Genomic DNA, 10,694 nt, shown 5'->3' with positions numbered 1-10,694 from the left:
ACACTTGAGTGTCTCTCTTGATCCTAGGTCCTGGCAGTTGTGCAGACTCAGGACAACTGAGCTTTGGAGGAATACGCAGATTTAAAGAGGAGTCCGTAATTTGCTTTCTAATGATCATGATATTTTCCTCAAAGAAGTTCATGAATTTATTACTGCTGAAGTGAAAGCCATCCTCACTTGGGGAATGCTGCTTTTTAGTTAGCTTTGCGACAGTATCAAAAATAAATTTTGGATTGTTCTTATTTTCCTCAGTTAAGTTGGAAAAATAGGATGATCGGTCTCTTTGATACTGCACGGTACTGTCTTTCCAAGCTAGTTGGAAGACTTCCAGTTTGGTGTGGCGCCATTTCCGTTACAATTTTCTGGAAGCCCGCTTCAGAACTCTGTATTTTCTGTATACCAGGGAGCTAGTTTCTTATGACAAATGTTTTTAGTTTTTACGGGTGCAACTGCATCTAGGGTATTGCGCAAGGTTAAATTGAGTTCCTCAGTTAGGTGGTTAACTGATTTTTGTCCTCTGACGTCCTTGGGTAGGCAGACGGAGTCTGGAAGGGCATCAAGGAATCTTTGTGTTGTCTATGAATTTATAGCACGACTTATGATGCTCCTTGGTTGGGGTCTGAGCAGATTATTTGTTGCAATTGCAAATGTAATAAAATGGTGGTCCGATAGTCCAGGATTATGAGGAAACACATTAAGATCCACAACATTTATTCCATGGGACAAAACTAGGTCCAGAGTATGACTGTGACAGTGTGTAGGTCCAGAGACATGTTGGACGAAACCCACTGAGTCGATGATGGCTCCGAAAGCCTTTTGGAGTGGGTCTGTGGACTTTTCCATGTGAATATTAAAGTCACCAAAGATTAGAATATTATCTGCTATGACTACAAGGTCCGATAGGAATTCAGGGAACTCAGTGAGGAACGCAGTATATGGCCCAGGAGGCCTGTAAACAGTAGCTATAAAAAGTGATTGAGTAGGCTGCATAGATTTCATGACTAGAAGCTCAAAAGACGAAAAAGTAATTTGATGTCAGTGATCTTCAGGTTGGAGCTCTAGAAAGAGGCCCAAGTTCCCGACTTGCAATTCTGAATTGGATGACCGTTCAAAACGTATTTTCCCAGTCAGAGCTCATTTTTTCCCCCAGAGTTCCCAGTTGTCTTGAACTCACTGAAGTCATATTTCATATTTCTGAGTTTCCAGTTGTTTTGAGCGCAGCAGGTCATGCTGGATTGACAGCATGGCCAATGTTGAATGTTTACCATTTTAAGCTTGGAAACGAGACCCTTAAACCCAGAATTGGGACCACACACCCACTCCACTGAATACCAGGCTAGTGATTTCTTTTCAATGCTTGCAGTTAGCCACTGATTGCTTCCAAACCACTCATTGTTGAATTTGGAATTTCCAACTTGTTGTGTAATGTTTATGTCCAATGGCCGATGAGCACCGATACATTTTATTTATCATTTCTCTTCATTATCTCTCTTTATATGACAAGGATTTGCCAGTAGATTGTCGACTTGATTTATGATGATGACTGCTAGCTAAGATTTTGAAAGTACGATGTTGACATGATCTGTCCAATCAAAGCTATTGTAGATATAACATGATTTCACATAATTTTATCTCTGGTCAATGACCTTGAGCCTTCTTGGATGGGCACTTCTAATATAACTCCATGGCAGCATCCAAGGGGCTTGAATTTTCAAGATATGCCCTTAGATTTTGCAGTGAAGTATTGTCCCCATGAGTGACAGAACACTGAGCCAATCACAGCGGAACTAGAGAACATTACCAACCCCTACGCTTCATATTTGCCGCTGGCTGACCCAACACCACAGAAAGCACTGAAAAAGGCTGAAACACCTGCATTTTGGAGCCGCCTTACTCAAGAAATTTTAAAAAAGAGGCCATGTTTGTATGCGGCTTTATTAACTAAATTATTTTATACATTGTTTGCAAACTGATATGTGACACGTATTAATGCCAAAATAACATGCAAAACAGGCTAAATATAGGTGGGGCTCAAAACAGGTGGGTCTCTTCCCCACCTGCCCTGAATGACGACTTTCCACTGAACCTGTTGTAGAACTTGCCGCCGCTGCTGCTACTACTTGAAAATATTAAACTATAGAAAATAACTTATTTATCTATAACCTTCACCTTCTCTTGGTTCTATGATAAAGAAGCAGGTTACAATTAAGTCAAGAAATGAGGGTTACAATAACTACTTTACTATGTCCCACTACTCACTGATATTGGGTCAAGCATTTGGAAGCCTGTCAAATTATTCACATGCCGTTATATAAAAGTGACCAATTAAATCACAGAGTGTGAATTCTTTCATGATTTTGATGCTCACAGAAGCCTTTTATTCATCTCTATGGGATCAAAAAAAGAAAAGAAAAATCTTCCACATCCCAAAAATACATTTTATAATATCACTCCGACAAACAATGATACACCACTAAAAAGTATTAACACACCAAGCAAAATAAAAGTATTCTTCACACAATAAATCCACTGCAGCAACATTTTACAAAGAGAGGAGATCAAGAGGCATCATCAATAAGTCATCCATCTCCTCCTGAAGGGCATCAGCTTTCTCATTCAGCAGCATCTGAAAACAGACGCCACAGGAGGACAATGATCAAACAGAGTACAACTTCTGCAAATGCAAGTCACATCTCAATCCAATTTTCTACAACCCTTGTTTGTATTCAGGAAGAAAACAGCAGCACAACTGTACGTATACTAGGCATTTGACAACGGACATACTTTTGCCGAAGCAACAATCTGATTTGCTTGCTTCTTGAAGAGGTTCTCCACAGTCTTGGCGAGAACGTTTGGGTCAGCGTTGGCCAGATGAGCCAGTGTCTTATATCCAGCATTGTACAGCAGCTTGGCTCTTCTCTGTCAAAAGCAGATAAGAAGGGGTTACAAGCATGCAAAACACATCTGGAACAATGCCAGAAAACTTTGGCTAGGACAATAGCTCTTATGACTGGATACCAAGATGTGGATATGTTTTTATGGACCTTTTGTTGCCAGGTAGGACATTATCATGATGCTATAATGCCTAAAAAATGATGTTTTAAAAAAAAAAATTAAGTCTGACCTCCATGACTCCTGCTACCTCCATGAGAGGGATGAGCTCGGCCTGGACACAGTAGGTCAGCCTGCGGGTAAGCTCAGTCAGGAGAGCTTTGAAGGGCCAGAACTCTTCCAGCTCCTGATAACACAGAGAGAGGGCACAGTGAGATCACTGGGGTCAAACGAGAAAGAGGGCACAGTGAGATCACTGGGGTCAAAAGAGAAAGCAAAAGAACATACAACTTAGGAGCTATTCTCAGTAGTGGGCGGCAGGTAGTCTAGACGTTAAGAGCGTTGGGCCAGTAACCGAAAGGTTGCTGGTTCGAATCCCCGAGCCAACTAGGTGAAAAATCTGTCAATGCACCCTTGAGCAAGGCACTTAACCGTTAGTCAGGTAGTCACCGAGTTGTTCAGCCACGACTCGGTGAAACATAAGATTTTACAGTTTTTAATGTCCCGTTGGTAGGATAATCTTGATCGTAGGCCATCGATTTTATTTTCCAATGATTGCACGTTGGCCAATAAAACTGACTGCAGTTTACTCGCTCGCCTATGAATTATCAGACGGCAGCCCGATCTCTGCCCCCTTTTCCTCGTCTTTTCTTTACGCAAATGACGAGGATTTGGGCCTGTTCCCGGGAAAGCAGTATATCCTTACCGTCGGACACCTTAAAAAGAAAAATTATAGCAAGCAATATAAACAAACGCAAACATAACTAACAAAATAGCACAGTTGGTTGGGAGCACGTAAAACGTCAGCCATCCTCTCCGGCGCCATTCTACAATGGCGACTGCTCGTTCTCCGTCCGTAAGGCACTACAGAGGGTAGAGCGTACGGCCTAGTACATCACTAGGGCCAAGCTTTCTGCCATCCAGGACCTCTATACGAGGTGGTGTCAGAGGGAGGCCCTAAAAATGTTCAAACACTCCAGCCACCCAAGTCATAGACTGTTCTCTCTGCTACCGCACGGCAAGCGGTACCGGAGTGCCAAGTCTAGGTCCAAGAGGCTTCTAAATAGCTTCTACCCCCAAGCCATAAGACTACTGAACATCAAGCTACTCTGTTATTATCCATGTATAAGTCACTTTAATAACTCTACCTACATGTACATATTACCTCGATAACCGGTGCCCCCGCACATTGACTCTGTACCGGTACCCCCCTGTATATAGCCTTGCTATTATTATTGTACTGCTGCTCTTTAATTGTTACTTTATTTCTTATGTTTTATGTATTTTTCTTAAAACTGAATTGTTGGTTAATGTCTTGTAACCAGGCATTTCACTGTAAGGTCTACAGCTGTTGTATTCGGCGCATGTGACAAATACAATTTGATTTGTAAGTCGGTCTGGATAACAGTGTTTGCTAAATGACTAAAATGTAAAAATGGAGGACTGAAGTAACAAAGTTTTTGTCTTTTCAGGGCACCTCTATGAAACACTGCTAAGAGTCTAGGATGTGGCTCTCTTTGGACGGGACCCAATAATATCATATAGGACATCTATAATGGCAGCTACCTCGGTGAAGTGCAGCACACAGGAGCAGAATACTGAGGAAGAGCTGAGTAGTGTCTGGATGAAGCCCCGGCTGAGCTGGAACCTGTCAGCCACGCTCCACAGGTCAGTCTCCTTCAGCAGGGACTGCAGTACCAGGGCCAGGTACAGCCGACTCACCACCACCTGGTCAACATTCTGGGGGAACAGAGCATTTGGGAAGGACCAAGGAAGTAGAATTATTCCTACTTCTATGGCAAGGACAGCACAGTACAACAGAATGGCACAGAACTGGCTCACTGCATTGTTGCTACATTTATTACATGAATGATCAGTAGTAGAGAGCAGATGTAGAGAGCAGATTTGAATTCACATCACAAGATATTTAGGGTTCATTATCTTCATGACTTAAATTAGTTAAGTCTGCCTTCCATCTAGGGGTTAAAAGGAGAAAAAAAAAAAGCTACAAAAAAAACAGGATTAATCTAGAGATGAACATAATGTTATTTTTAAGCCAACGTACTCAAGTATAAACCCATAATCCAATGATAGTCTCTCAACCTAAGGAACTGTGAAAATATGACACTATTGATTCAACAGTACTTAAATCATGCCATGCTTCCTCAATACGCTTACCTTCTTGACATTCTGTCCAGCAGCCTTTCTAGCAACAAAACTTTCAGACACACCAACTGTTGCACACATCTTTTGCTCCGCAGCTGATAACATTGTGAACTGGAATTGATAAGCAAAACAAACTCTTACACAATAATTGTTGTACTAAATACTGCAGAAGACAAACTATTGCACAAAACAATATTATATATACCAAATGTACTTCATTATTAGATATTTTCATTAAACACACCAGAAATGCATAAAAACAAAATTGTTATTTGAGGTATATTACCTACCAATCTACGTTTAATTAACAAAGACAACAAAGAAGTACATAAGACCTGGGCTCTAACCTGTCTGAAGTAGACCATCCAGTCAGGCTTACACTGGGAGACCATGTCATAGGGTGTGACCAGGTAGATGAGGTGGAGGAAACTGTTCAGCATCAGGCTCTCCAGGCCTTTAGACAGGTCTCTATACAGGAGGTCACAGTAGGTCAGATCCACTGAGCCTGAGGAGGAGAGGTCAGATACACTAAATACTGTAACACTAAACACTGTAGCATTGACTCATAGAAAAAAAATGTCTCTGTAAACAGGATTTAAATGGATTACTATGAACAATTTCCTTGTATGGTAATAGAAATGAAATTAACACCAGTTCTGGCGAGTTTGAGAGTAGTTCACCTTTGTAAGTAGCTCTTCCTAGCTTGGTGACTTGCAGGGACCCATCTTGTGGCTCTGTGGAAACGGTGACGAGGCCTTTCTCTTTAAGCAGCTCAACACACTCCTGTGTCACCTCCCACAGGCTCCTCTCCAAGCACACCTGTTTCTCCTGGACAGACAGCAACGTGCCACTCATGAAGTCCCTGATCTGCTCTAAGCTGTTCGTGATCTGAAGGGAGACAAAAGAAAACCGGCAAAAACAGGATCATCAATTTATTCATTAATATATTCTTGATTCCATTCCTTTACTTCGATTTGTGTGTATTAGGTATATGTTGTGAAATTGTTAGATATTATTTATTAGATATTACTGCACTGTCAGAGCTAGAAACACAACACCAGCAAAAACATCTGCTAAACACGTGTATGTGACCGATACCATTTGATAAGACAAAGTTCTTTGCTAAAAAGAGACATTTTAAAAAGGGAACTGGAGTTTTCTGTAATTCACTTATGGATATTTTTCAGAAGTACATTTAATCCAATGACGGATAGGATGAGACTCAGGACACCCTTTCCGTCGCTATGCATTAGATTGCTTTTGCAGATTTCCATTGGCGCGGATACAAGCTTCTTGACCTGAAAATACAAAAAGGTAGACAGGATCAATGGACAGGAGCTGCTATAAAATGTCAGAGCGTGGAAACATAAAGGACCGGATGTCACTACATGCATAGGTTTACTGTTATGGTTGTAGCTGTTATTTACCAAGACTTTGTCTTTGTCCTGTAGAATGAGGATGCTCTCTCCATGAGTGTCTATCCCGGCCCGTCCAGCCCTCCCCACCATTTGCTTGTACTGGCTCCTCTTCAGGAAGTCTGCCGCCACGTACGGAGAACGCAGAATCACTCTGGTCCAAACACAATGATGGATCCAATCAAGTCTACAATAAATGTCGCTATCTAACACAGAAATGCAACTTCTGTTCGGACAGGTTATGCTTCCTTGCTTTGACTTGCCTCCGAGCAGGTAGGTTGATCCCTGCAGCCAGCGTAGAAGTGCAGGTGAGGAGACAGAGAACCCCTGCAGAGTAGGCCTCCTCCACCAGCTTCCTCTCTTCACTGGTCAACCCACTGTGGTGGTAAGCCAGGCCGTACGGCACCGTCTTCTTGAGCACCGGACACAGGGAGCCATTCCCACTGCTCCTCAGCTCCCCCAGCAACACAGCCTTCTCTGCCTGCTTGTGTTGGATAAAGTCCCTGGAGAATTCAAGAAGAAGTGGCATGTTGTTTCAATCACAATCCACACAATCACAACCACTGGACCGACTGACCATGATTTGGAGTACAGAGAAGAGATATAAAGATGTCTTTTTACTCTTTCAGGTACTTGCATATCATCCCAGCCACGTTCTCACAGTTCTTCTTGGTGGGACAGAAAACAAGGCAAGACTGGCTTGGAATGACCTCAGTCACCAAGGCAACAATATGATCCTGATCGATCTTCTGCATGGCACTGGAGTACTGGAAAACAAAAGAATTAGACAGGTGCTAAGACTTCAAATACAATGTGAGTCCGCCTTCAAAAGCTGACTGCCTGGCACTGGAGTCCAGTATATCTTCAAATATATATAAATGATGGCTCTTCAAATCAAATGGATGATTATACCTTAAAGTTCAGGACCCGAGAGAATCTGAAGCACTCCTCCTCCTTGGGGTCCACCTCGTATATGCTGTCCTTCAGTTTCACATACTCCTTCAGCTCAACCTGAAACACCATGGCTATCAGTGGCCAACCATCACAGAGACAATGGAGAACACAACACGCAGTGCAGCTTCTATTGGTTTTAACTAAGCTTTCAAGGAATACGTTGGCAATTTTCATGTTGTATATGGACTCTCACAAACAAGGAGGCATACCACAGAGGATCAAATAGCATTGCGTAGATCAAGCCTGTGGTTAGGGAATATCATACCGGTCTGAAGTCATTAGTGTAGCTCTCTGCCTTCAGAAACTTCTGTATATCTTGGAGATTGCCCAGAGTGGCACTCATTCCAATGATCTGAGTTGACTCTAAAGAAGAAAATCAGTTTCCCACACATTTTCAAAACATCTTCCTTCACCATGAATATGATGAGAGTAAAATAGCAGTCACACTTACTACTGATATAGAGCACTTTGGCTAGAGTCATCTCAATGATAGCTCCTCTGCTACCATCACCCAACATGTGGAGCTAATAAGAAGAGAAATGGAGTGGCATAAATAATTGGATACTACAGTACAATATAATTGATTGTCTCCCATACACAAGGCATCAACAGATACATTGTTTGTGTCTAGTGAGTGGCTATTCTATGTTTTGTAATGATAACATCTCAGATGTCAATGTAATAAGATATTTGCATACCTCGTCCACAACCACCAGCCCCACATTGTCCAGTCTGTTGGTCTCTATGAGAGAGTTTACCAGGCCGTGTGCCTTCTCTATAGTGGCAATGTACAGGGACCTCTTGCCCCTTCCCTTCACTGGAGGGAACCTGCCCTTACTGCCAGCATACTCCTCCACCATGAAGTCTAGCTCCAGGCCAAAACTGGCCATCCCTCGAACCTGGGAATGCATGCAAAACACAGTGCTCAGATTTGCCATTGACATACAATTTTAAAAAATTGTAATTCCTTTGTACAGTTGGATGAAAGAGGAATTATATACATTTCGTAAACAAAACAATGACCACAATACCTTCTCCTGCACTAGAGATACATAAGGCAGGATGAAAAGGGCATCCTTCTTTCTGCACAGAAGCTCTTTGAGGATAAGAATCTCAGCCACCAAAGTCTTCCCACCACTGGTGGGAAGAGAGTAGATGAGGTTTCTCCTCTGCTGAACTGAGTCCAGGTTTAGACAAGTTTTCTGCCATTCTGAAATATAAGAGAGCATTGTTATTGATGATACTCTAATATGAAGCAGGGCAAGAGCTCAAATTACTCACACTTAGCAAGACAACCAGACACTTTGAAAACATAGCCATGTTAAAGTTGATGCAGAACTAGTGAGGACATGCAATTAGACAGGGAAAAGGAATAGAAATCCATTCACCATATAAATCTTTGATTCCTTTGAGATTGCATATCAGCTCCTTCACTTTGGTGGGAAGACCAAAGAAAGGCCCAAGGTCTGTTGTCGCCATGGAGACAGATTCCATAGCCTGCATGGCAACACTGATCTCCTCTGTAACTACAGCCTCCTTCTGCACTGCAGTCCGGGAGACACCAGAAGGAGTTGCTGCATTAGCCATCATAGCTCTCTTCAGATGATCGGACACGCTCTTCCTTGCCTTGGGGGCGATATGCCTCTCATTTCTATCTTCAGTGCTGACAGACTTCTCAGGATGTCTCATAGGCATGGAGGTTTTGTCCTCATCTGAACAGCAGTTCCTGTCTGCTGTTTGGGGATCTTGTAGAAAAGTGAGTTGTGAGCTTGGCATGTCTAGGAAAGCATCATCTGTGAAGCCCTCCAGGAATGATTCTGTCATTGAGTCATCACATGATTGTTTCGGACAGTTGTCTGTTGAAGACTTCAGTGAAGTGAAGTCAGGGTTCCCAGCAAGCAGAATCACAGGGCATCTGCTGCTGGTTGTATGTTCAATGTCATGCGGTCTCATGTTCTGCCCCACTCTATCGAGCTTTGCCAGGAAAGAGCTGTCGCTTACAATGCTGTCATAGTCCCCAAATAGGTCCTCAGGGTCACTGCAGTACTGCAAAAAAAGCAACGTTAAGAAACAGTAAATGCACTTCTAACTCACTCAATATCATGTTGAAATTACAGTAAAATCATCAGACCACAAGAAGTGTATAATGCACCATTGTGATATTAGTTAGCTACCCACCTCACTGAACTTTGCATCCATGGATTGGTCCAAAGCTCTGGAAATCTCTATCTGTCTCGTGTTGTCAGGACATTGTCGTCCAGAAGCACTGGTCCTTTTCCTTGCGGGCGTGAGATGACTTATTCGTCTATCCCTGGACCGCTTCCTCGAGGACTGTCGTTTTACTTTGACTTCGGCACTCATTGTCAAACCTGACTGTCGGACACCTTACTGACGTTAGCCTAAGCAAACACTAGTAGCATTCCAGCTATGTTGGCATGCTAGCGAGATACTAGCTAAGTAACGTTAGTAAATACAATACAATCATGTTGGCTGACAGGGTGAGCTCCTCAATTCATTTGCTACTGAGTCAAATTGGCTGACTGAGTGAGTTGGCAAGCTATCTTGAAAAAAAATAGATAGATGACGTTAACGTTGGCTAACTTCACGCTAAATGTTAAGTGAGCAAACTCAACCGTTTTTCGTTAGCTGAAAGTAGCTACATTGACTAGACATGGTTAACACTAGGCTTACTATCAAATCGTCTTTAACAACCGAGAACTCAAAATATAAAATAGAGAATACATTTTGAAGAGTAACTAATCGGATACATACAATACAGACGACAACTATGAATTTGTAAACATGAGTCTAACGTATTAGCCAATCAGAGACGAGCAAAGATTGTAACTATAAATTGAGTCGGGTGGAGAACGGAACTTTTTTCCGACCTATTGATACAATCAGTCTATATGTGCCGTACTGTATTTGAATATTAGACTCATTATATTCTATGGAAGTTTTAGATTTGATATGTGGAAATTGTACAAACTATCACTTCGAAAATACATTCATTTTGGGAGGAACGTTTGATCATGGGCCAACATAATAAACGTGAACAGGAAATTACGTCAAATAGACAGAGCTCAATTTTGGCTCTACAATTTCGAT

At 42.2% G+C, this 10,694-nt stretch overlaps 1 protein-coding gene across 1 annotated transcript; it reads right to left on the bottom strand.

Moving 5' to 3' along the window:
• Window positions 1-1,917: 1,917 nt before the first annotated feature.
• helq (helicase, POLQ like) lies at window positions 1,918-10,416 on the bottom strand. The gene is made up of 18 exons (XM_029655357.2): window positions 9,765-10,416; window positions 8,975-9,632; window positions 8,618-8,796; window positions 8,285-8,485; window positions 8,038-8,110; window positions 7,852-7,949; window positions 7,545-7,643; window positions 7,254-7,399; window positions 6,896-7,135; window positions 6,645-6,786; window positions 6,411-6,515; window positions 5,898-6,105; window positions 5,565-5,722; window positions 5,230-5,328; window positions 4,618-4,791; window positions 3,125-3,238; window positions 2,785-2,919; window positions 1,918-2,626 (listed from the first exon to the last, which is right to left on the bottom strand). Exons 1-18 carry the CDS (start codon window positions 9,945-9,947, stop codon window positions 2,543-2,545), a joined length of 3,096 nt encoding a protein of 1,031 aa, XP_029511217.1. The 5' UTR covers window positions 9,948-10,416; the 3' UTR covers window positions 1,918-2,542.
• Between the last annotated feature and the right edge of the window lie 278 nt (window positions 10,417-10,694).

This window comes from Oncorhynchus nerka, linkage group LG4 (genome assembly GCF_034236695.1).
Source record: "Oncorhynchus nerka isolate Pitt River linkage group LG4, Oner_Uvic_2.0, whole genome shotgun sequence".
In the NCBI taxonomy this organism is placed as follows: domain Eukaryota; kingdom Metazoa; phylum Chordata; class Actinopteri; order Salmoniformes; family Salmonidae; genus Oncorhynchus; species Oncorhynchus nerka.
Note: the sequence above shows the minus strand (reverse complement) of the source record. Positions and strands in the feature narration are given on the sequence as shown.

Coding starts and splice junctions, on each gene's coding strand:
- helq (XM_029655357.2), bottom strand. CDS start 9,947: ATGAGTGCCGAAGTCAAAGTAAAACGACAGTCCTCGAGGAAGCGGTCC. Junction 5,723..5,897: donor AGGAAGAGCTACTTACAAAG/GTGAACTACTCT, acceptor TCTCCTCCTCAG/GCTCAGTGGATCTGACCTAC. Junction 4,792..5,229: donor CTGGACAGAATGTCAAGAAG/GTAAGCGTATTG, acceptor CTGTTCCCCCAG/AATGTTGACCAGGTGGTGGT.